This window comes from Melanerpes formicivorus, unplaced genomic scaffold (assembly GCF_026170545.1).
Source record: "Melanerpes formicivorus ecotype bairdi unplaced genomic scaffold, bMelFor1.0.p_v2 SCAF_38, whole genome shotgun sequence".
Classification (NCBI taxonomy): Eukaryota; Metazoa; Chordata; class Aves; order Piciformes; family Picidae; genus Melanerpes; species Melanerpes formicivorus.
The window spans coordinates 753,776-777,756 of NW_027142390.1; the positions used below are offsets into that span (position 1 = coordinate 753,776).

Sequence of the window (23,981 nt, forward strand, 5' to 3'; positions counted from 1 at the left end):
TCTCCCTGCTTCATTTGGTGTTTTTTTAAGCAGGAATGGTTTGCTTCCATGGAGCCCTGGGGCCTTGGATTTCCTGGAGAGTTACTGAGCTCTGCTTAACTTCTGACTGTTTATATTATCCCTCCCAACTTTATTTCCTTGCTGACACTTCCACTGCAGTCAGCAGATGGCTTTTCTCCTGCACTCCAGGAATCCCTTCAGGGGCCTGGAACTGGAGCATCCTCAGCTCTGTGCAGCTGAACTCCCTGGTGACTGATGCTGCCCTCCAAAGGGAGCAGAGGGCCAGGAAGAGGGTTTGGGGTTAGCTCAGGGCTTCACCAGGCTCCCAGCAGTGTCCTTGCATTGCAGCTCCTCTGCCCTGTGTCACCCAGGACACAGCAGGGTGCTGGGGGGCTCACCCCTCCCTGTCCCTGCACGGTCAGGGCCGGGAGCAGCTCATCTCCCCCAGGCCCCTGCTGGCTCTGGTGTCATCTGTCAGGCACAGCCTCGACGCTGGCTCCTGTGACAAAGCCCTGGAGCTAATCTGCTCCGAAGAGGAGGAAGGTCCCAGCTGCTCTGGGAGAGGCTGGAGAGTCCTCCCAGGGCCCTGGGTTTAATGAGGAATGGAAAACTGGATCAGAGGAGCTGTGAAGTGGCACAGAGTGCCCCTCCCTCCCTCCCTCAGTCTCCAGTGGCCTCTTTGTTTTGTGCTCTGGCGAGGAGGAGAAGAGCCCAGAGGCAGACCGGAGGAGGCTGGGGCTGCACCCCTGGGCTCCTCCCATTCCTGTCCTTAACTGTGACCAAGTTAATCTCCTTGGCCACGAATGTGGAGTGGGGATCGAGCTGCTGATCCATCCCTCTGGAGTCCTGCCTGCAAAGCAGTGGCCACATGCACTGTGTCGACCAGAGCCAAATGGGACAGGGCCGGGGCAGCCCCTGCCGAACCTCCCAGCCCGGGGCAGCCCCTGCCCTGCCCTGCCCTGCCCTGCCCTGCCTTGCCCTGCCTTGCCCTGCCCTGCCCTGCCTTGCCCTGCCCTGCCCTGCCCTGCCCTGCCTTGCCCTGCCTTGCCCTGCCTTGCCCTGCCTTGCCCTGCCCTGCCCTGCCCTGCCCCTGCCCTGCCAGCCTGCTGTGGATCGTCTGGGAGCAGCAGCTGCTCCTGGCTGCTGTCTGTGTCTGAGGGAAGCAGCAGCAGTGCAGGGGGGCTGAGGATTCCCCACTGCAGGCTGCTGCCAGAGGGTTTGGTCCCTGGCACGCTGGGCTGCTGGCTGTGGTCAGGTGAAGCTCAGCCCAGGGAGCAGATGGAAGAGCAAAGCTGCTCTGCCAGGGCTCTTCAGCTGGCTGCTCTCAGCTCCCAGTGAGGCTCTGGGTTTGGGGGCAGTGTCAGGAGAGGAGGCCACAAGCTCCAGACAGAATGTGTAAGGTGTCTGCAAGGGAAGAGGAGGGAAGAAATGAGGAGAAAGGGAACAGAGGAAATCCAAAGCCCCAGACACCAAAAACCCTTCAAAAGAAGATGCTCTTGGGAGAGGAACTGCGCTGGAGGGGCTGAGGGGCAGAACGAGTTGTGGGCTGAGAGTGGAGCTCTGGGGACTGCAGAGTTAATGAAGTGGAGCTGGGGTCTGGGAGCTCTGCCCTGCAGCTGGGGACCTCTGCTTACAGTCAGTCAAAGCTCCTGCTCTGGGCCTTGGCTTGGTCACTGCTGGGCTCAGGGAGGACCCCTCCTTCCCCAGCGGGACCCAGCACCCTTCCCTGTGTGCCTACAGCCAGAGAGGGTCTTCGGGAGCTTTGCTCTCCTTGGTTGCTGCCCCAGGCGAACACTGAGGCTGCTGAGCCCAGGCTGCTCCTTGGGCAGGGGCTCTGGTGCCTGCTGGGCAGTGCAAGCCAGGCTGTGCTGTGCAGGGGGACCCTGCCTCTGCCCAGGGACCCTTTCCAAGCCTGCATTTGTCAGGGGCTGCAGGAGGAAGGCAGCCTGGAAGCACAGAATGGAATTGTTTGGGCTGAAAGAGACCTCTGGGATCCTCCAGTCCAACCATCAGCCCAGCACCACCACGGCCATCACGCTGTGTCCCAGTGCCCTGGGCAGGGACCTCCAGGCCAGGTTGCCCAGGCTGCCTTGGTAGCTCCTCTGCTTCAGCCCTCCTGCCTGCTGCCGTGCACGCCCCGCTGCCGGCCCCCGGGCCGCCGCGCAGCCTCCTCAGCCTGCAGAGCAGGGCGGGGGCGAGGCTGTGACCCTGCCCTGCTCGGTGTCCCTCAGTGCTGCGACCTGGGCTTCCACGCCAGCCTGGCCCGCACCTTCCGGACCTACCTGTCGGCGGAGTACAACCTGGAGACGTCGCGGCACGAGGGGCTGGACCTGATCGAGAGCGCGGTGGACAGCCTGGACGCGCGGGGCGACAAGCACGCCCTGATGGACCTGTGCCACCAGGCCTTCTGCCCCCCGCTCAAGTTCGAGTTCCAGCCGCACATGGGCGACGAGGTACTGCCCCCGGCCCGGCCCCGGGCACGGCGCTGCCGGCTGCCCGCTGCTGCCAGCTGCCCGCTGCTGCCCGCCGCCGGGGCTCCGCGTCGTGCCCCCGGGGCTGCCCGGCCTGGCTGCCTCCCGCCCCCGCGGCAGGGTGCAGGGTGGGAGGGACCCCCAAAGGTCACCCCCTGCAGTCAGCAGGGTCACCCCAGCTAGACCAGGCTGCCCACAGCCTCTTCACCAGCCCAGCCGAGGCATTTCTGAGCCCTTCCCCCTGTGCTGCCCTCAGGCTGCCGGTGGCTTTCCTCCCTTCATGGGGCGCTGGGCTCCCCAGTGAGGGCTCCCCCTGCCAGCCTGCCCTGCCTCCCTCCCGGGCAGGGGCGCTGTGCTTGGGTCCCTGGGGCTGCCCAGCAGCTTGGTGCAGTAGGAGGCCTGCAGAGGGCAGCTTTCACATGCTGGGTGGCGAAGGCCCTGTGCTGGCCTGGGTCCGGGCTCTGCTGGTGGGAAGCTCCCTGGGGGCTGTGAGGGGCTCCTGGGTGCGATCACCGAGGTGTTCCAGTGCGTGTGTGCTCAGGGCGCGACCTGCTGAGCCTCTCCTGCCTCTGCCCCGTGCCAGGTGTGCCAGGTCAGTGCCCAGCAGCCGGTGCAGACGGAGCTGCTGATGCGGTACCACCAGCTGCAGTCTCGCCTTGCCACCCTCAAGATCGAGAACGAGGAGGTAAGAGGTGCCCAGGGTTGTGTGGCCTCCTGGGCAGCTCTGCTGAGCCTGGCACCCATCACACTGGGGCTCTGCTGCCCTGCTCCTTGGGCATGGACTCAGAGGATGGTTCACAGAGAGGGTTGGGTTGGAAGGGAGCTCAAAGCTCATCCCGTGCCAACCCCCTGCCAGGGGCAGGGACCCCTCCCAGCAGCCCAGGCTGCTCGAGGCCTCATCCAGCCTGAAAGGGAGAGCCACAGCCTCCCTGGCAGCCTGTGCCAGTGGCTCCCCAGCCTCACCCTCAAGAATTTCCTCCTCCCTCTGCTCCCTCTGCCCCCCTCTGCCTCCTCTCCCTCTGCCCCCTCTGCCCCCTCTGCTCCCTCTGCTCCCTCTGCTCCCTCTGCTCCCTCTGCTCCCTCTGCTCCCTCTGCTCCCTCTGCTCCCTCTGCTCCCTCTGCTCCCTCTGCTCCCTCTGCCCTCTCTGCTCCCTCTGCTCCCTCTGCTCCCTCTGCTCCCTCTGCCTCTGCTCCCTCTGCCTCTGCTCCCTCTGCTCCCTCTGCCTCTGCTCCCTCTGCCCTCTCTGCTCCCTCTGCCTCTGCCCCCTCTGCTCCCTCTGCCCTCTCTGCTCCCTCTGCCCCCTCTGCTCCCTCTGCCCCCTCTGCCCCCTCTGCTCCCTCTGCTCCCTCTGCTCCCTCTGCTCCCTCTGCCTCTGCTCCCTCTGCCCCCTCTGCTCCCTCTGCCCCCTCTGCCCTCTCTGCTCCTTCTGCCTCTGCTCCCTCTGCCCTCTCTGCTCCCTCTGCCTCTGCTCCCTCTGCCCTCTCTGCTCCCTCTGCCTCTGCCCCCTCTGCTCCCTCTGCCCTCTCTGCTCCCTCTGCCCCCTCTGCTCCCTCTGCCCCCTCTGCCCCCTCTGCTCCCTCTGCCCCCTCTGCTCCCTCTGCTCCCTCTGCCCCCTCTGCTCCCTCTGCTCCCTCTGCTCCCTCTGCCTCTGCCTCTCCCTGCAGAGCTGAGGGCCCCCAGTGGCTGCAGCCAGCCAGAGCTGCCTGTGCCCTAGTGCTGGCTGGTGCCAGGCCAGTGGCAGGCCGGTGCCAGGGCTGTGCCAGGGCTGTGCCAGGCGGTGCCAGGCCAGTGGCAGGCCAGTGGCAGGCCCTGCCAGGGCGGTGCCAGCCGGTGCCAGGCCGGTGCCAGCTGGTGCCAGGGCTGTGCCAGGCTGGTGCCAGCCGGTGCCAGGGCTGTGCCAGGCGGTGGCAGGCCGGTGGCAGGCCGGTGCCAGGGCAGTGCCAGGCCAGTGCCAGCTGGTGCCAGGGCTGTGCCAGGCCGGTGCCAGCCAGTGCCAGGGCTATGCCAGGCTGGTGCCAGGGCAGTGCCAGGCCGGTGCCAGGCGGTGCCAGGCGGTGCCAGGCCAGTGCCAGGCCAGTGCCAGCTGGTGCCAGGCCGGTGCCAGGCGGTGCCAGGCGGTGCCAGGCCAGTGCCAGGCCGGTGCCAGCCAGTGCCAGGGCTGTGCCAGGCCGGTGCCAGGCCAGTGCCAGGCCGGTGCCAGGCCGGTGCCAGGGCTGTGCCAGGCCGGTGCCAGGCGGTGCCAGGCGGTGCAGCCAGCTGTGCCGCGGCAGGTGCGGAAGACGCTGGACGCCACGCTGCAGACGCTGCAGGACATGCTGACCGTGGAGGACTTCGACGTCTCGGACGCCTTCCAGCACAGCCGCTCCACCGAGTCCGTGCGCTCCGCCGCCTCCGACACCTACATGAGCAAGGTCAGCGTGGCCAAGAGGAGAGCCAACCAGCAGGAGACAGAGGTCTTCTACTTCACGGTGAGCGCCCCTGCCGGGCAGGGCTGGGTGCCCGCGGGTGGCTGCGCGCCGAGAGGGGCTGCAGGGTGCCGCTGGGCGGGGGCCGGCGCTGCCTGCTCGGTGTCTGCCTTGGCCTCCTCTGGAAGGAGCAGCTGGGGCAGAGCAGCTGTGACCGCAGCCTTGCACAGCTCTGCTGCAGCGGCTCGGAGCAGGGCAGCAGACCCCTGCCAGCCTTGCAGCTGGCACTGCCCCGTGGAGACCTGGAGAGTGCCACAGCTGCAGCATCAGCCAAGCCTTAGCTGCATCCAGGGCTCACACTGCCCCTGGCCTGGGGGGGCGCTAAAGGCTCCTCTGCACCCCATGCAGGGAGTGTGACAGCTGGGCCTGGCAGTGCCTGGCTCTGGCCTGGCAGTGCCTGGCTCTGGCTGTGCCATGCTGGGCCTGGCAGTGCCTGGCTCTGGCTGTGCCATGCTGGGCCTGGCAGTGCCTGGCTCTGGCTGTGCAGTGCCTGGCTCTGGCTGTGCCATGCTGGGCCTGGCAGTGCCTGGCTCTGGCCTTGCAGTGCCTGGCTCTGGCTGTGCCATGCTGGGCCTGGCAGTGCCTGGCTCTGGCCTTGCAGTCCCTGGCTCTGGCTGTGCAGTGCCTGGCTCTGGCTGTGCCATGCTGGGCCTGGCAGTGCCTGGCTCTGGCCTTGCAGTCCCTGGCTCTGGCTGTGCAGTGCCTGGCTCTGGCTGTGCCATGCTGGGCCTGGCAGTGCCTGGCTGTTGTGTGCAGGGGGTAGAGGCAGCTGTGCTGTGTCTCCTCTGCCACCTCAGTCCCAGCCTTCGTGCCCAGGCAGGTCTGAGGCCCTCTGCAGCAGCCCCCATGGAGCATGGCTGGCAGGCTGGGCTTGCACAGCTCCTGCTTTGCCTTGGTCCCAGGCTCAGGGAGCAGCTTCTCTTCTGGCTTGTGCTTGGGGTTGTATTTGATGCCCCTTGCAAGACTTTGCCCTGTGCCATGCCTCCCTCTCCCTCCTCTGTGGAGCTGCTTCCTCTGTGCTGTCAGCGGTGCCAGACAGCCCCAGGGCAGGCAGGAGCTGTGCTGCACACTTGCTGTCCCCAGTGCTGTGGCTGGGCCCTGCCCTGGGAAGCTCTGAGGCTCTGGGAGTGCTGGCTCTGCACCAGAGCCCTGCACAAAGGCACAGCTCCTGCTGGGCAGGGAGAGCCTCTTGGATCAGCCAGGCTGTCCCCAGCAGCCTGACAAAGGCAGCCCTGCTGCGAGCCCTTCCTCTGGAGCTGCCTGTTCCAGGCAGGAGGGGCAGCACCCAGGAGACTGCAGGGAGCTGGGGGGCTGAGCAGGGAGCAGGGAGCTGAGCAGGGAGCTGGGGGGCTGAGCAGGGAGCAGGGAGCTGAGCAGGGAGCAGGGGGGCTGAGCAGGGAGCTGGGGGGCTGAGCAGGGAGCAGGGAGCTGAGCAGGGAGCAGGGGGCTGGGGGGCTGAGCAGGGAGCAGGGAGCTGAGCAGGGAGCTGGGAGCTGAGCAGGGAGCAGGGAGCTGAGCAGGGAGCTGGGAGCTGAGCAGGGAGCAGGGAGCTGAGCAGGGAGCTGGGAGCTGAGCAGGGAGCTGGGGGGCTGAGCAGGGAGCAGGGAGCTGAGCAGGGAGCTGGGGGGCTGAGCAGGGAGCAGGGAGCTGAGCAGGGAGCTGGGGGGCTGAGCAGGGAGCAGGGAGCTGAGCAGGGAGCTGGGAGCTGAGCAGGGAGCTGGGGGGCTGAGCAGGGGGCTGGGGGGCTGAGCAGGGAGCTGGGGGGCTGAGCAGGGAGCAGGGAGCTGAGCAGGGAGCAGGGAGCTGAGCAGGGAGCAGGGGGGCTCAGCAGGGAGCTGGGGGGCTGAGCAGGGAGCTGGGAGCTGAGCAGGGAGCTGGGGGGCTGAGCAGGGAGCAGGGAGCTGAGCAGGGAGCAGGGGGGCTGAGCAGGGAGCTGGGGGGCTCAGCAGGGAGCAGGGAGCTGAGCAGGGAGCTGGGGGGCTGAGCAGGGAGCAGGGAGCTGAGCAGGGAGCTGGGGGGCTCAGCAGGGAGCAGGGAGCTGAGCAGGGAGCTGGGGGGCTCAGCAGGGAGCAGGGGGGCTCAGCAGGGAGCTGGGGGGCTGAGCAGGGAGCTGGGGGGCTGAGCAGGGAGCTGGGGGGCTCAGCAGGGAGCAGGGGAGCTGAGCAGGGAGCTGGGGGGCTGAGCAGGGCTGTGGAGTGTTGGCAGTGCCCAGCCCCTGCCCAGCCCTGCAGCACAGCTGGGGTGGGCTCTGGGGGGGGGGGCTGCCAGCCTCGCTGAGCCCCTCCAGCAGCCCCCTGGGCAGGGCTCCATCAGTGGCTGCCTGGAGCTGCCTGGAGCTGCCTGGAGCTGCCTGGAGCTGCCAGCAGCCTGAGCCCTCCCTGTCTGCTTCGCTCTCGTGCCAGAAATTCAAGGAGTACCTGAACGGCAGCAACCTGATCACCAAGCTGCAGGCCAAGCACGACCTGCTGAAGCAGACCCTTGGAGAAGGTGAGTGCTGGGGCTGGGGGCACCCCCTGAGCTGCTTCCCTCAGTGCTGAGATCCAAACCCACACCAGGGCAAGGGGATCCTGGCAGGCAGAGCAGAGGCTGCCTGAGGGTGAGGAGAGGGCCTCCCACCCCACCCCTGCCCCTGCCCCTGCCCCTGCCCCTGCCCCTGCCCCTGCCCCTGCCCCTGCCCCTGCCCCTGCCCCTGCCCTGCTGCCTTTGCCCAGCCCTCAGGCAGAGGAGCACTCAGTGCAGGGCCCTCAGGTTGCCTGGGCATGGACCTCACCTCAGGCCAGCCCTCAGAGGCAGCTGGAGTTGCCTTCCCTTGCCCCTGGCTAGCTTGGGCCTCTAATGTCTTCTAGTGGTGGGGGCTTGTCTGGCAGCCAGCTCAGCCCTGCCCAGCACCTGGGCACGTTCAGCTTCTTTTTGCCAGCAGCCCTGGGCCCTGGGCTGGCAGCACTGAGCCCCCAAGGCAGCCCTGGCCCCCCTGAGGCAGCCCTGAGCCCCCAAGGCAGCCCTGAGCCCCCTGAGGCAGCCCTGAGCCCCCAAGGCAGCCCTGGCCCCCAAGGCAGCCCTGGCCCCCCTGAGGCAGCCCTGAGCCCCCAAGGCAGCCCTGGCCCCCCTGAGGCAGCCCTGAGCCCCCAAGGCAGCCCTGAGCCCCCTGAGGCAGCCCTGAGCCCCCAAGGCAGCCCTGAGCCCCCCTGAGGCAGCCCTGGCCCCCCCAAGGCAGCCCTGGCCCCCCAAGGCAGCCCTGGCCCCCCCAAGGCAGCCCTGAGCCCCCAAGGCAGCCCTGAGCCCCCTGAGGCAGCCCTGAGCCCCCAAGGCAGCCCTGGCCCCCAAGGCAGCTCTGTGTGGCTGTGCTGTGTGCTCTGAGGGGGCTGTGTGCAGAGCTGATGGACCTTGTGTTTCCCCACAGGTGAGAGAGCTGAGTGTGGAACAAGCAGGTGAGCTGCTCCCCTCCATGGCCCCTGGGGCTGGCCCTGGGCAGGCTGCTTGGCTTTGCTATGGGCACAGCTCACTGGGCTGCACATCCCCCGTGGTGCCAGGCTGCAGGGGGTGCCCCCAGCCCCACATCACTGCCCTGCTGCTGAGCTGCTGACAGAGGGGCCCCTGCTTGGCTGTGGTGCCACTGCAGCTGGCTGGCTCTGAGCTGCTGTGCCAGCTGGTGTGTGCCAGGCCCCCAGCACAGCTGGCTTCAGGCAGTGCAGCACAGGGGTGGCCACCCACCCCCTGCCATCCCTGCCCACCTGAGGGCTTTGATGTGTCTCCACCAGCCCCCCAGCTCTGGCTGGGGGTGCAGAGCAAGCCTGGGCTCTGCTTTCTGCCAGAGGAGATGGTGCTGGCTGAATGTCAGAGGCAGGAGGCTGTGACCTGTGTCCAGTCCTTAGAGCATCTCCCCAGAGTGCTGGAGGCTTGCTCTGAGCCTGCTGCTTCCCCAGCAGGGCCAGCAAAGCCTCCCAGCACCTCCCAGAGCCAGAGTCCTGCAGTGCTCTGGGTGGGCAGGGACCCCCAGAGCTCCTCCAGCCCAGCCCCCTGCCCTCAGCAGGGACAGCCCCAAGCAGGGCAGGCTGCTCCCAGCCCCAACCACCCTGCCCTGCACTGCTGCCAGCCAGGGGGCAGCTCCCAGCTCTCTGGGCAGCCTGGGCCAGGCTCTCCCCACCCTCAGCCTCAAACCTTTCTCCCTTCTCCCCACTCTGAGTCTCCCTCTGGGAGCCCAAACCATCCTCCCTTGTGCTGTCCCAGCAGGATCCCTGCTCTAGAGTCTGTCCCCAGCCCTCTGATTGTCCTCCTGAAGCACTGCAAGGCCACCAGAAGCTCTCCCTGGAGCCTTCTCCTCTGCAGGCTGCCCAGGGCCAGCTCTCCCAGCCTGGCTGACAGCAGAGGGCTTCCAGCCCTGCCAGCACTGCTGTGCCCTGCCCTGGCCCTGCTGCAGCAGCTCCCTGCCTGTGCTGTGCTGAGGACCCCGGGGCTGGGCCATGCAGAGCTCTGTGCTGCCCTCCCCAGCCCTGCCTCAGTGCAGGGCTTCCATCCCAGCACAGCCCCAGCCCCCTGCAGGAGGTGCAGGAGCAGATGGGGCCTGGGCTGCCTTCCCAGGCAGGAAGGAGGTTCCTGAGCAGAGGGCAGGGCAGGAGCCCTGCTCCCTCTCCTTCTGGTCGGAGGGGCTGTGCTGCTGGCACCAGGCTGGCTGGCAGCAGGGCTGGGCACCCTCAGGGCTGCAGCACAGGCAGGGGGATGCCCTTTGTGCAAGGACAGGCTGAGCTCTTCACCTGGGCTTGCAGTCAGGGGTGCAGGGAGCAGCTCTGCTGTGCTTCTGAGCTGCCTACCCCCGGGGTCTGCTGCCTGGTCCCAGCCCTGCCAGCTGCAGCCAGGCTCAGCCTGGCCTGGGGGCCCTGCAGGCTGAGGCCATGGCAGGCAGGAGAGGAGCTGGCACCTGGTGGCGGGGTGCCCGGCCGGGGCTGCTGGGCAGAGGGCAGGCCCCCGGCAGCCACAGGCACTGTGTGGTCATGGCCCCCCGGAGAGGTTTGGCAGAGCCCTCTGAGGTGGTGGAGTCCAACACCCCCCAGGGCCACAGGCTGCTGCTGCAGGCCGTGGGGCCGGGCCGTGGGGCCGGGCCGTGGGGCCAGGCTCTCGGCAGGTGCCTGGGTGCTGGTGCAGGGGGGAGGCTCAGGGCTGAGCCCTGGGGCGCTCCCGGGGGGCTCCCTGCCGCTCTCAGCCGCGGCCCCGCAGTGCATTCCTGCTGCTGTTGCTGATGTCTTCTGTTCCATTCTCTCCCAGGCCCCCCTGCCTGCCCCCTAAGCCACAGAAACTGAGGAGACCTAGGCCCCTCTCAGTCTGTAGCCATAGGCTCTTTCACGGCAGCCTGGAAGCCTTCGTTCAGGTACTCGAGCCTGGAGGACCTGCTGAGCGCTCAGGCTGCAATGGTGGCCTCCTGCTGCCCGCCCCGGGGGCGCTGCCCCTGCCCCCCGCCGCCCCCAGCGCGCCTCCGAGGAGTCCTCCCCGCGGCCGCCCTGCCCCCGGCGCCCCTGCGGCTGTGCCGGCTCAGCGCCGCCAGGGGGCGCCAGGCACCGCCCAGGGCATCACCCAGCAGCGGCAGAGCTGGGCACACAGGGCACCCCCAGCCCTGGGGGGGGCCAGAGGAGGGGGGCCAGAGGAGGGGGGGCCAGAGGAGGGGGGGCCAGAGGAAGGGGGGCAGAGGAGGGGGGGCCAGAGGAGGGGGGGCAGAGGAGGGGGTGCCAGAGAAGGGGGGTGCCAGGGAAGGTCCAGCTCTTGCAGCTACTCAGGGCTTTGATCCTGCATGGGGAAAGCTGCAGGGAAGGCTGCAGGGAAAGCTGGAGGGGGAGCTGCAGGGAAAGCTGCAGGGGGGAGCTGCAGGGGAAGCTGCAGGGAAGGCTGCAGGGAAGGCTGCAGGGAAGGCTGCAGGGGAAGCTGCAGGGGAAGCTGCAGGGAAGGCTGCAGGGAAGGCTGCAGGGAAGGCTGCAGGGGGAGCTGCAGGGAAGGCTGCAGGGGAAGCTGCAGGGAAGGCTGCAGGGAAGGCTGCAGGGAAGGCTGCAGGGGAAGCTGGAGGGGGAGCTGCAGGGAAAGCTGCAGGGGGGAGCTGCAGGGGAAGCTGCAGGGAAGGCTGCAGGGAAGGCTGCAGGGAAGGCTGCAGGGGAAGCTGCAGGGGAAGCTGCAGGGAAGGCTGCAGGGAAGGCTGCAGGGAAGGCTGCAGGGGGAGCTGCAGGGAAGGCTGCAGGGGAAGCTGCAGGGAAGGCTGCAGGGAAGGCTGCAGGGAAGGCTGCAGGGGAAGCTGCAGGGGGAGCTGCAGGGAAAGCTGCAGGGGGGAGCTGCAGGGGAAGCTGCAGGGAAGGCTGCAGGGAAGGCTGCAGGGGGAGCTGCAGGGAAGGCTGCAGGGGAAGCTGCAGGGAAGGCTGCAGGGAAGGCTGCAGGGGAAGCTGCAGGGGGAGCTGCAGGGAAAGCTGCAGGGGGAGCTGCAGGGAAGGCTGCAGGGGGAGCTGCAGGGGGAGCTGCAGGGAAGGCTGCAGGGAAGGCTGCAGGGGAAGGTGCAGGGAAGGCTGCAGAGGAAGCTGCAGGGGGAGCTGCAGGGAAGGCTGCAGGGAAGGCTGCAGGGGAAGGTGCAGGGAAGGCTGCAGGGAAGGCTGCAGAGGAAGCTGCAGGGGGAGCTGCAGGGAAGGCTGCAGGGGAAGCTGCAGGGGGAGCTGCAGGGAAGGCTGCAGGGGGAGCTGCAGGGGAAGCTGCAGGGAAGGCTGCAGGGGGAGCTGCAGGGGAAGCTGCAGGGAAGGCTGCAGGGGGAGCTGCAGGGGGAGCTGCAGGGAAGGCTGCAGGGGGGAGCTGCAGGGAAGGCTGCAGGGAAGGCTGCAGAGGAAGCTGCAGGGGGAGCTGCAGGGAAGGCTGCAGGGGGAGCTGCAGGGGGAGCTGCAGGGAAGCTGCAGGGGGAGCTGCAGGGGAAGCCCTGTGCTGACAGAGCCTTGGATTAGGTGCAGTGAGAGGCCCTGCCCAGCCCTGAGCCCCCTCGAGGGCAGCCCTGAGCCCCAGGGCAGGTGCCAAGCAGCTGCTGTCGTGGGCACAGGGTGGGCAAAGCTGCTGATGGTTTAAACCTTGTGATTAGTCCTCCCTTAAGCAGGGTTTAAGGAGGCAAAGCTCATTAGAGGGCAGCCTGAGCAGCTCTGGCAGGGCAATGATCTGCTGTGGGAATGCAGCCAGCAGAAGGCTGCCCTGTGCTGGGGGAGCTGCTCAGGGCTGGGCTGTGCTGCTGGGGCTCTCCTTCAGGCTGGCAGCCTGCAGAGCCATGGCACAGCTCTGGAGCTTCACCAGCATGGGATCATAGCCTGGCAGGGGCTGGAAGGGACCTCTGGAGATCACCTGCTGCAGCTCCCCCTGCAAATGTGGCTGCACCCAGAGCAGGCTGCACAGCAGTGTGTCCAGGCCTCCAGCACCCTCACAACCAAGAACTTTATCCTCCCCTTCAGGTGGAGCCTCCTGGGTGCCACTCTGTGCCCCCTGCCCCTTGTGCTGTCCCTGGGCACCACTGAGCAGAGCCTGGCCCCAGCCTCTTGCCCCCCACAGCTCCTTCAGCTCTTGCTGAGCATTGCTCAGCTGCCCTCTGGGGCTGCTCTGCTGCAGGCTCTCAGCCCCAGGGCTCTCAGCCTCTGCTGCTCCCAGAGCTGCTCCAGGCCCCTCAGCAGCTTCCCAGCCTCCCCTGGACTCTGCCCAGCAGTTCCCTGTCCCTCTGGACCTGGGGAGCCCAGAGCTGGGCACAGCACTCAGCTGTGGCCTCACCAGGGAGGGGAAGAGGGGGAGGAGAGCCTCCCTTGCCCTGCTGCCCACACTCTGCCTCAGGCAGCCCCAGACACCAGTGGCCTTGTGCAGGAGGGCCTGCTGCTGGCTGGTGGGGAGGGGGCTGTGCCCCAGGCAGGCTCTGGCCCTGTGCCCCAGGCAGGCTCTGGCCCTGTGCCCCTGCAGGGAGAGGCAGGGCAGGAATCCCAGAGGCTCCTCCGAGGTCGGCGAGGCCGGGGGGCAGCGTGGCAGGGGGGGAGGGGGGACACCCCGCTGGCCTGGGTTGGCCCCTGCTGAGCTGCCATTGCATTTGAGCCTTCACAGCCTCCAGAAGGGATCTCACCTCTCTCCTGGCCTGTCCCTGCTTAACCTTCTCCTTTCTTCCCCCTGCTGCTTTTCTGTGCCTCAGAGGAAGGAGGAATGCTCGCACCAGGAATCAGGTACTGGGGCCCTGCCTGCTGGGGCCCTGCCTGCTGGGGCCCTGCCTGCTGGGGGCAGCCAGCCCCCGGGGGCAGCCAGCCACACAGTCCTCTCAGGTCACCCAGTCCAGCCTTGTCCTGACCCCCCCTGGCCAGCAGGCCACATGGGCACAGGTTTGTGGCAGGCCCTGCAGGGCAGCAGCTCTGCGAGGGAAGCCAAAGCTGCTCCTGGCCTCGGGCAGCTCGTTCTGCCTGCTGGCCTGGGGGTCCCAGCACAGCTGGCAGCAGCTCTGCCTCCAGCTGCAGAGCTTGTGCTGAGCTCTGGCCCTGGGAGCTGCTCTGGCAGGCTGGCAGAGCACGGGCCCTGTCCTGGCTCAGCATGGCACCTGTGAGCCTGTGGCAGCCCTGCCCTGGCTCCAGCAGACACTGAGCTGTGAGGCTGTTGGTGCCCAGCTGCATGCCCCAGCATGTTGGTGCCCAGCCGTGTGCCCTGATGCCCTGCTGTGTGCAGCACCTCCTCCTGCCTCTGCTCTCACTGAACCTGGTGGCACTGATGTGCAGGCTCTGGGCTCACAGCCTCTAACAGCTCACAGCCTCTAACCTCTCCTGGTTCCCACCCTGCAGTCTGTGGCTCTGCTCTGGTGCAGGCCCCCCCTGTGCCACCACCAGGCAGTGACTGCTCTGCTTTCCCTCTGCACCAGGACTCTGGCCAGGCCATCCCTCTGGTGGTGGAGAGCTGCATCCGTTACATCAACCTCTACGGTGAGTGGGCAGGGGGCAGGGGGCAGGGGGTGGGCTCCCTGCAGGGGTGCTGGATGTGCAGCTTCTGTTCCTGCTCCTCAGGCAGCCCCAGGCCAGCAGGAGCCCTTGGCTGGGTCTTGCCCCGGGCAGGGGTGGTGGCAGGCTGCTCCGTTCCTGCCCTGGGGCTCTGCAGGGCACCAGCTGCCAGCCCCTGCTGGCCCCCAGCACAGCTAGGGCAGGGAGCACCAGCTGCCAGGCCCTGCTGGCCTCCAGCTCCCAGCCAGGGCAGGGGGCACCAGCTGCCAGCCCCTGCTGGCCCCCAGCACAGCCAGGGCAGGGGGCACCAGCTGCCAGCCCCTGCTGGACCCCAGCTGCCAGCCAGGGCAGGGGGCACCAGCTGCCAGTCCCTGCTGACCTCCAGCACAGCTAGGGCAGGGGGCACCAGCTGCCAGCCCCTGCTGGCCCCCAGCACAGCCAGGGCAGGGGGCACCAGCTGCCAGCCCCTGCTGGCCCCCAGCACAGCCAGGGCAGGGGGCACCAGCTGCCAGCCCCTGCTGGCCCCCAGCACAGCCAGGGCAGGGGGCACCAGCTGCCAGCCCCTGCTGGCCCCCAGCACAGCCAGGGCAGGGGGCACCAGCTGCCAGCCCCTGCTGGCCCCCAGCACAGCCAGGGCAGGGGGCACCAGCTGCCAGCCCCTGCTGGCCCCCAGCACAGCCAGGGCAGGGGGCAGAGCCCTGCTCTAACTCTCTCCTTCTGCAGGCCTCCAGCAGCAGGGCATTTTCAGAGTCCCTGGCTCCCAGGTGGAAGTCAATGACATCAAGAACTCCTTCGAGAGAGGTGAGTGGCCAGGCTGTGCCCCCTGCTGGCACTGCCAGGGGGGGCTGGGTGCAGCAGGTGCTGAGGAAAGGCTGTGCTGAAGCCTTTCTCCAAGAGCCACGGGGGGGTCACCCCTCTGGAGCTGTCCCAGGGTGGTGTCCCCAGCAGTGGTGAAGGGAGCAGGGCTGGGGGCAGAGACCTTCCCCACAGCCACCGAGAGCATGGAGGCAGCAGAGAAGCCACAGCAGAGTTCTCTGGGGGATCCATTTCCCCCTTGCCCACAGCCATGGGTCAGGGGAGGAGCAGCCTGGCCTGGGGCCCCCGGTGGCAGCCTGGGAGGTGGAGCTGGCAGCGACTGGGATGAGCAAATCACCCCCGGGGGGCAGGGCAGGGCAGGGCAGGGCAGGGCAGGGCAGTCTGCTGCCACCACGTGAAGGGGAAGCCAGGCTGAGGGAGGCCTCCATGGCATCAAGCTCTGAGCAGCATCAGAAGGCTCAGGATGAAGGTGGCCAGGCAGCAGCTGGAGGATTTGCACAGCCAGTGGAAGAAGGAGCAGCATCCAAAGCCCAGAGGCACTGCCAGCCCCTCAGGGCTGCCAGCCAGAGCCTGTGCCCTCCAGCCCTGCCCTGCCCTTCTCCTCTGGCTGGCACCCACTGCTGCCTGCATCTGCTCAGCTCTGAGCTGCTGCTGCCTCTGCAGGAGTGCAGAGGGCTGGAGGCTGTGAGGAGCACCAGACCCAGCCACTGTCCTCTGCAGGAGGTGCAAGACGTGCCCAGGGAGCTGGGCTTGGGCTGGGCAGGCTGCAGCGGCTCTGGGCAGCTCTGGGCAGCTCTGGGCAGGCTGCAGGATCTCTGGGCAGGCTGCAGCAGCTCTGGGCAGCTCTGGGCAGGCTGCAGTGGCTCTGGGCAGCTCTAGGCAGCTCTGGGCAGCTCTGGGCAGGCTGCAGCAGCTCTGGGCAGCTCTGGGCAGCTCTGGGCAGGCTGCAGCAGCTCTGGGCAGCTCTGGGCAGGCTGCAGCAGCTCTGGGCAGCTCTGGGCAGCTCTGGGCAGCTCTGGGCAGGCTGCAGCAGCTCTGGGCAGCTCTGGGCTGGCTGCAGCAGCTCTGGGCAGCTCTGGGCAGCTCTGGGCAGGCTGCAGCAGCTCTGGGCAGCTCTGGGCAGCTCTGGGCAGGCTGCAGTGGCTCTGGGCAGCAGTGGGCAGCTTTGGGGTCCTGCTGAGCTGGGCAGAGCCTCCTGCTGTGTTGGTCCAAGCTGCCAGCAGTGCTGCCCCCGGGCAGGTGAGGACCCCCTGGCTGATGACCAGAACGAGAGAGACATCAACTCTGTGGCTGGAGTCCTGAAGCTCTACTTCCGGGGGCTGGAGAACCCTCTCTTCCCCAAGGAGCGCTTCCAGGACCTGATCTCCACCATCAGTGAGTGCCTGGGGCAGGGCTGGGGGCACAGGGGCAGGGCTGGGGGGGCAGGGCAGGGCTGGGGGCAGGGCAGGGCTGGGGGCACAGGGCAGGGCTGGGGGGGGCAGGGCAGGGCAGGGCTGGGGGCACAGGGGCAGGGCTGGGGGCACAGGGGCAGGGCTGGGGGGGGCAGGGCAGGGCTGGGGGCACAGGGGCAGGGCTGGGGGCACAGGGCAGGGCTGGGGGCGCAGGGCAGGGCTGGGGGCACAGGGGCAGGGCTGGGGGGGGCAGGTGCTCCTCTGAGCTCTGCTGCTGCGGGGGAAGCTGCTGGCAGAGGGGATGAGGAGCGTGGGTGGGCAGGGCTGGGGGTGAGGCAGGGGCCCAGCACCCTGCCATGGCTCTCTGGGCACCGTGAGGGTCAGCAGAGGTACCCTCTGAGCTCAGGCTGAGGAGCAGCCCGGGCAGAGCGCACCCCCGGGGGGCACCTGCCCCGCTCCGGCTGCCCCTGCGGTGCCAGGCCCCCGGGCCCCAGCTGTGGTCCCTGCCCAGCGGGCTGCTCGCCCTGGCACCAGCGCCCCCGGGCCGTGGTGCCTGCTGCCGAGGAGGCTGAAGGGCTGCCGTGTCCCCCCTGTGCTGCAGAGATCGAGAGCGCCCCCGAGAGGGTGCAGCAGATCCAGCAGATCCTCATCACCCTGCCCCGCGCCGTGCTCGTGGTCATGAGATACCTCTTTGCCTTCCTCAACCAGTGAGTGCCTGCCCTGGGCCTGCTCTGCTCCCTGCCAGGGGCACCTGGGCTCTGCTCCCTGCCAGGGGCTCCTGGGCTCTGCTCCCTGCCAGGGGCACCTGGGCTCTGCTCCCCTGCCAGGGGCTCCTGGGCTCTGCTCCCTGCCAGGGGCACCTAGGCTCTGCTCCCTGCCAGGGGCACCTGGGCTCTGCTCCCCTGCCAGGGGCTCCTGGGCTCTGCTCCCTGCCAGGGGCCCCTGGGCTCTGCTCCCTGCCAGGGGCACCTGGGCTCTGCTCCCCTGCCAGGGGCTCCTGGGCTCTGCTCCCTGCCAGGGGCCCCTGGGCTCTGCTCCCTGCCAGGGGCACCTGGGCTCTGCTCCCCTGCCAGGGGCTCCTGGGCTCTGCTCCCTCCTGAGCCCTGCCAGCTGTGCCCAGGGCTGCCCAGCAGGGTGCCCGCTCCCGGGGGGGTCTGGGGCACCTCTGAGGCAGCTCTGTGCCTGCAGCCTGTCGCAGTACAGCGATGAGAACATGATGGACCCCTACAACCTGGCCATCTGCTTCGGGCCCACGCTGATGCACATCCCGGAGGGGCAGGACCCGGTGTCGTGCCAGGCCCACGTCAATGAGGTCATCAAGACCATCATCATCCACCACGAGGGCATCTTCCCCAGCCCCCGGGAGCTGGAGGGGCCTGTCTACGAGAAGTGCATGACCGGGGGGGAGGAGTACTGGTGAGCCGCGGGGCGGGGCGGGGCAGGTGGGGCGGGGCGGGGCGGGGCGGGGCGGGGCAGGCGGGGCGGGGCGGGGCAGGGGGCGCTGCAGGGCTGTGCAGGGCTCTGGCTGCGCTCCCGGCGGGCGGAGGGGGGGCCCCAGCCCCAGCCCCAGCCCCAGCCCCAGCACTGCAGCAGCAGGGCTGTCAGCGGCAGCGCTCTCTGGGAGGGGAGGGGAGGGGAGGAGAGCTGTAGGGAGGCTCAGCCCTAGCAGTGAGGGCAGCGAGGCCAGGCTGAGAGGGCGCTGGGTGAGCCTGCCCTCTGCAGAGGGCTTCGTGCCCTTGTCCCAGGGGCCGAGCTGGGTGAGCTGCTGCTGTGCACCTGCCCTGCTGGTGCCCTCAGGCTGCCTCAGCGCCCTGCTCCATGCCAGGCTGCAGGCTCCTGGCTCTGAGCACCTCAGGAGGGCAGAGGAGCCTGCAGGCTGCCCCAGCAGTCCCTCCTTGCCCTGGGCAGGTTTGCTTCCCACCTGGGCTGTGCTGGTGCAGACACGCAGCTCCCCTGGGCTCTGCTCACCTCTCTCCTGCTGACTCAGCAGCACAGCCCTGGGTGGGAGCCTCAGGAGCCCCCTCCCCTGCTGCTGAAGCTGCTTCCAGCTGCAGACCACAGAAGTGTTTGGAGCAGCCCAGCATCTGAGGTCAACTCTAAGCAGAGTGCTCCTGGGCTGGAGCCTGTGAGCAGGACCTGCAGCTCCGGCAGCCTCTGCTGGGTGCATGAATTCCCTTCCCACAGCTGCCCTGCACCACCCCCAGACCCTTCCCTTCTGTCACTGCTGGAGGCCAGAGGGCTTTGCCATGGGGGGGTCAGTGGTGCACAGCTGAGCCCCCCTGGTCCAGCATGGGGACCCTCCCAGCCCAGCTGCCAGAGGAGGGCAAGCGCTGGCACACCCTGGGCAGTGCCGGTAAGAGGCTGGCACCGGTCTGTGTGTGGCTCCTGTGCCCTTGTGAGGCCTGCCCTGCCCTGGGCAGCTGCAGCACCCTCACGGGGCAGGCTGCAGGGCACAGTGCTGGAGGCAGCCGCGGAGAAGGGACTGGAAGGTTCTGGCTGGGTCCCACTTTGTGTGGCCAAGCACAGCCGAGACGCCTGGGCCACGGCACAGCACCCTCTGGGCCCGGGCACGGCGCTGGCCGCGTCTGCTGCCTGCTGCGGCTTCGGGTGACCGCCTCAGGCCCGGCAGAACCGGAGCCCTGCGTCCCTCCAGAGGCTCAGGAGCAGCCCTGCCTGCACCCTGCCTGCGCCCTGCCTGCGCCCTGCCTGCCTGTGCCCTGCCTGCCTGTGCCCTGCCTGTGCCCTGCCTGCACCCTGCCTGTGCCCTGCCTGTGCCCTGCCTGCACCCTGCCTGTGCCCTGCCTGCCTGTGCCCTGCCTGTGCCCTGCCTGCACCCTGCCTGCACCCTGCCTGCCTGTGCCCTGACTGCCTGCACGTTGTGTTCCAGCGACAGCCCCCACAGCGAGCCAGGCACCATCGAGGAGGGCGACCATGACAACGGCACAGAGCCACACACCAGCGACGATGGTGAGCGGCAGGGGCTGCCCGGGGGAGTGGTGCTGCAGGGGGGGAGCGGTGCTGCAGGGGGGGAGCAGTGCTGCAGGGGGGGAGCGGTGCTGCATCTGGGGGCATCATCAGCATTCCTTGAGGCCCTGGAGGAGGCCCTGGAGGAGGCCCAGCCCCAGGTCTCTCTGAGCTGCTGGGGGTTCTGTAGGGCACGAAGGTGTGGGGGATGATGCCCACGCAGGGCAGTGCCAGCTGCCCCCAGCTGGGGGGCGTTGTGTCACCGCTGGCAGCCCTCGGGTCTGTGGGAAGCCCCAGGGGGGCCGAGGCAGCGGCTCAGCCTGCAGCCCGGTGGGGAAGGCTGCTGCGGTGCCTGCAGCTGTGCCTGCAGCAGGCTGTGCTCTGCCTCTGCTTCTCTGCCCCTGCAGAAGTGGAGCAGATCGAGGCCATCGCCAAGTTTGACTACGTTGGGAGGTCCCCTCGGGAGCTCTCCTTCAAGAAGGGAGCGTCGCTGCTGCTCTACCACCGCGCCTCCGAGGACTGGTGGGAAGGGAGGCACAACGGCGTGGATGGCCTCATCCCCCACCAGTACATCGTGGTGCAGGACATGTGAGTGCTGCCCCAGCCCCGGCTCCGGCCCCGGCTCCAGCTCCAGCCTCAGCTCCAGCCCCAGCCCCAGCCCCAGCCCCAGCTCCGGCTCCAGCCTCAGCCCCAGCCCCAGCCCCAGCCCCAGCTCTGGCTTCAGCCCCAGCCCCAGCCCCAGCTCCGGCTCCAGCCTCAGCCCCAGCTCCGGCTCCAGCCTCAGCCCCAGCCCCAGCCCCAGCCCCAGCTCTGGCTCCAGCCCCAGCCCCAGCCCCAGCTCCGGCTCCAGCCCCAGCCCCAGCTCCAGCCCCAGCCCCAGCCCCAGCCCCAGCTCCAGCCCCAGCCCCAGCTCCGGCTCCAGCCCCAGCCCCAGCTCCAGCTCAGCCGCAGCTCAGCCCCAGCCCCAGCTGCAGCTCAGCCCCAGCCCCGGCTCCGGCCCCGGCTCCAGCTCCAGCCCCAGCCCCAGCCCCAGCCCCGGCCCCAGCTCCAGCCCCAGCTCTGGCTCCAGCTCCAGCCCCAGCTCCAGCCCCAGCTCCGGCCCCAGCTCCAGCCTCAGCTCCAGCCCCAGCTCCGGCCCCAGCCCCGGCCCCAGCCCCAGCTCCAGCCCCAGCCCCAGCTCCAGCCCCAGCTCCAGCTCCGGCCCCAGCCCCAGCCCCAGCCCCAGCTCCTGCCCCAGCCCCAGCCCCAGCTCCAGCCCCAGCTCCAGCCCCAGCTCCAGCCCCAGCCCCAGCCCCAGCTCCAGCCCCAGCCCCAGCTCCTGCCCCAGCCCCAGCTCCAGCCCCAGCTCCAGCCCCAGCCCCAGCCCCAGCCCCAGCTCCAGCCCCAGCCCCAGCTCCAGCCCCAGCCCCAGCCCCAGCTCCGGCTCCAGCCCCAGCCCCAGCCCCAGCCCCAGCTCCAGCCCCAGCCCCAGCCCCAGCCCCAGCCCCAGCTCCAGCCCCAGCCCCAGCCCCAGCTCCAGCCCCAGCTCCAGCCCCAGCCCCAGCTCCAGCCCCAGCCCCGGCCCCAGCTCCAGCCTCAGCCCCGGCCCCAGCCCCAGCCCCAGCCCCAGCTCCAGCCCCAGCCCCAGCCCCAGCCCCAGCCCCAGCCCCAGCTCCAGCCCCAGCCCCAGCTCCAGCCCCAGCTCAGCCCCAGCTCAGCCCCAGCCCCAGCCCCAGCCCCAGCTCCAGCCCCAGCTCCAGCCTCAGCCCCAGCTCCAGCCCCAGCCCCAGCCCCAGCTCAGCCCCATCTCAGCCCCAGCCCCAGCCCCGGCTCCAGCCCCAGCTCCAGCCCCAGCCCCAGCTCCAGCCCCAGCCCCAGCTCTGGCTCCAGCCCCAGCCCCAGCTCCAGCCCCAGCCCCAGCCCCAGCTCCAGCCCCAGCCCCAGCTCCAGCTCCAGCCCCAGCTCAGCCCCAGCTCAGCCCCAGCCCCAGCCCCAGCTCCAGCCCCAGCTCCAGCCTCAGCCCCAGCTCCAGCCCCAGCCCCAGCCCCGGCTCCAGCCCCGGCTCCAGCTCCAGCCCCAGCCCCAGCTCCGGCCCCAGCCCCAGCTCCAGCCCCAGCCCCAGCCCCGGCCCCAGCTCCAGCCCCAGCTCTGGCTCCAGCTCCAGCCCCAGCTCCAGCCCCAGCTCCGGCCCCAGCTCCAGCCTCAGCTCCAGCCCCAGCTCCGGCCCCAGCCCCGGCCCCAGCCCCAGCTCCAGCCCCAGCCCCAGCTCCAGCCCCAGCTCCAGCTCCGGCCCCAGCCCCAGCCCCAGCCCCAGCTCCTGCCCCAGCCCCAGCCCCAGCTCCAGCCCCAGCTCCAGCCCCAGCCCCAGCCCCAGCCCCAGCTCCAGCCCCAGCTCCAGCCCCAGCCCCAGCTCCAGCCCCAGCCCCAGCCCCAGCTCCAGCCTCAGCCCCGGCCCCAGCCCCAGCCCCAGCTCCAGCCCCAGCCCCAGCCCCAGCCCCAGCTCCAGCCCCAGCCCCAGCTCTGGCTCCAGCCCCAGCCCCGGCTCCAGCCCCAGCCCCAGCCCCAGCCCCAGCCCCAGCTCCAGCCCCAGCCCCAGCTCCAGCCCCAGCCCCAGCTCTGGCTCCAGCCCCAGCCCCGGCTCCAGCCCCAGCTCCAGCCCCAGCCCCAGCTCCAGCCCCAGCCCCAGCTCTGGCTCCAGCCCCAGCCCCAGCTCCAGCCCCAGCCCCAGCCCCAGCCCCAGCTCCAGCCCCAGCCCCAGCTCCAGCTCCAGCCCCAGCTCAGCCCCAGCTCAGCCCCAGCCCCAGCCCCAGCTCCAGCCCCAGCTCCAGCCCCAGCCCCAGCTCCAGCTCCAGCCCCAGCTCAGCCCCAGCTCAGCCCCAGCCCCAGCCCCAGCCCCAGCCCCAGCCCCAGCTCCAGCCCCAGCCCCAGCTCTGGCTCCAGCCCCAGCCCCGGCTCCAGCCCCAGCCCCAGCCCCAGCCCCAGCCCCAGCTCAGCCCCAGCCCCAGCCCCAGCCCCAGCCCCAGCTCCAGCCCCAGCCCCAGCTCTGGCTCCAGCCCCAGCCCCGGCTCCAGCTCCAGCCCCAGCCCCAGCCCCAGCCCCAGCTCCAGCCCCAGCCCCGGCTCCAGCCCCAGCCCCAGCCCCAGCCCCAGCTCCAGCCCCAGCTCCAGCCTCAGCCCCAGCTCCAGCCCCAGCCCCAGCCCCAGCTCAGCCCCATCTCAGCCCCAGCCCCAGCCCCGGCTCCAGCCCCAGCTCCAGCCCCAGCCCCAGCTCCAGCCCCAGCCCCAGCTCTGGCTCCAGCCCCAGCCCCAGCTCCAGCCCCAGCCCCAGCCCCAGCCCCAGCTCCAGCCCCAGCCCCAGCTCCAGCCCCAGCTCCAGCCCCAACTGCCTGCAGTGGGGGCTCAGTGGCCTGGGCACAAAGCCTGCCCTTGCTCACAGCTCCCTGCCCATGTGCTGGCTCAGGTTTTCTCCGTCAGGCTGACAAAACCAGGCATCCAGTCCTGCCCCTCAGAGGGCCTGGCCCCAGCTGTCACTGGCCCCCCAGAGTGGCATGGCTCAGCTTTACTCCTGGCCTTGCCCCCTCTGTACGTTGGCCTGGCATCGGTCAGTGGCCACCTGGCCCCTAGGCAGACCCCAGGGTCCTTCTCAGGTGCCACTTCTGGTCCTGTACCTGGATAAGAGCAGGCCTGGAGAAGGACACAAAGATGATCCAAGGGCTGGAGCACCTCTGCTATGGCAGAGACAGGCTGGGAGCTGGGGCTGCTCAGCCTGGAGAAGGCTCCAGGGACACCTCAGAGCAGCCTTCCAGTCCCTGGAGGGGGTACAGGAGAGCTGGGGGGGGACTTCTGATAAGGGCTGGGAGTGCCAGGACGAGGAGGGGTGGCCCCAGACTGGAAGAAGGTGGATTGAGATGAGCCATGAGGAGGAAATTGGTCCCCATGAGGGTGGTGGGGTGCTGGAACAGGCTGCCCAGAGGGAGGCTCCTCTGGAGGCTCCAAGCTGGAAGTGTTCACAGCCAGGCAGGATGAGGCCCTGAGCAAGTTGGGCTGGTGGGAGGTGTCCCACAGCAGAGGGGCTGGAGCTGGGTGACCCTGAAGGTCCTTCCAGCCCCTCCCAGGCTGTGACTCGTTCCCACAGCAGCTGCAGCTCAGGGCAGGCATGGAGGTGATGTTTGCTTTTGCAGGCTCCAGGTGCTGCTGGGTGGTGGCTGTGGCCCAGCCCTGTGCCAGCTGAGGCTGCAGCTGCCGGGGGTGGTGCTCAGGTGCCCCTTGTGGCTGGGCTGCCTGCAGGGGCAGGGCTCTGTGCCTGATGGGGGTCTCCTCTGCCTAGGGACGATGCCTTCTCCGACAGCCTGAGCCAGAAGGCAGACAGCGAGGCCAGCAGTGGGCCCCTGCTGGACGACAAAGGCTCCTCCAAGAACGACATCCAGTCCCCAACAGACCACCTGCTGGACTACAGCTTCGGGGGCGTGCTGGGCCGGTGAGCAGCCCCCACCGCTGCCAGGCACCGGCACAGGGCAGGCTGCAGGCGGCACAGGCACAGGGCAGGCTACAGGCGGCACAGACACAGGGCAGGCTGCAGGCGGCACAGACACAGGGCAGGCTGCAGGCGGCACAGGCACAGGGCAGGCTGCAGGCAGCACAGACACAGGGCAGGCTGCAGGGCAGCACAGGCACAGGGCAGGCTGCAGGCAGCACAGGCACAGGGCAGGCTGCAGGGCAGCACAGGCACAGGGCAGGCTGCAGGGCAGCACAGGCACAGGGCAGGCTGCAGGCAGCACAGGCACAGGGCAGGCTGCAGGGCAGCACAGGCACAGGGCAGGCTGCAGGCGGCACAGGCACAGGGCAGGCTGCAGGGCAGCACTGCAGGGCAGGGAGGGGGGGAGGGTCTCTGTGTGCCTTGCTCTGTTGGGGCTTCACCTTTCCTGGCACTGTCTCAGGTCT

At 69.4% G+C, this 23,981-nt stretch overlaps 1 protein-coding gene across 4 annotated transcripts in view; it reads left to right on the forward strand.

The window, feature by feature from the left end:
• The window catches only part of SRGAP3 (SLIT-ROBO Rho GTPase activating protein 3), a 54,820-nt gene that overhangs the window by 28,297 nt on the left and 2,542 nt on the right, over window positions 1-23,981 (forward strand). For 2 of the 4 annotated variants that reach the window (XM_068157744.1, XM_068157745.1), the window contains exons 7-20: window positions 2,232-2,453; window positions 3,055-3,156; window positions 4,743-4,940; window positions 7,340-7,424; window positions 8,338-8,365; window positions 10,197-10,299; window positions 13,816-13,876; window positions 14,615-14,692; window positions 15,947-16,081; window positions 16,700-16,805; window positions 17,287-17,514; window positions 18,986-19,065; window positions 19,470-19,650; window positions 23,368-23,517. In XM_068157744.1, coding sequence (XP_068013845.1) covers window positions 2,232-2,453; window positions 3,055-3,156; window positions 4,743-4,940; window positions 7,340-7,424; window positions 8,338-8,365; window positions 10,197-10,299; window positions 13,816-13,876; window positions 14,615-14,692; window positions 15,947-16,081; window positions 16,700-16,805; window positions 17,287-17,514; window positions 18,986-19,065; window positions 19,470-19,650; window positions 23,368-23,517 — 1,757 coding nt within the window. Of the gene's footprint in view, window positions 1-2,231; window positions 2,454-3,054; window positions 3,157-4,742; window positions 4,941-7,339; window positions 7,425-8,337; window positions 8,366-10,196; window positions 10,300-13,104; window positions 13,136-13,815; window positions 13,877-14,614; window positions 14,693-15,946; window positions 16,082-16,699; window positions 16,806-17,286; window positions 17,515-18,985; window positions 19,066-19,469; window positions 19,651-23,367; window positions 23,518-23,981 lie in introns of those variants that run through there. The other 2 variants (XM_068157746.1, XR_010989658.1) reach the window with 2 other exon arrangements.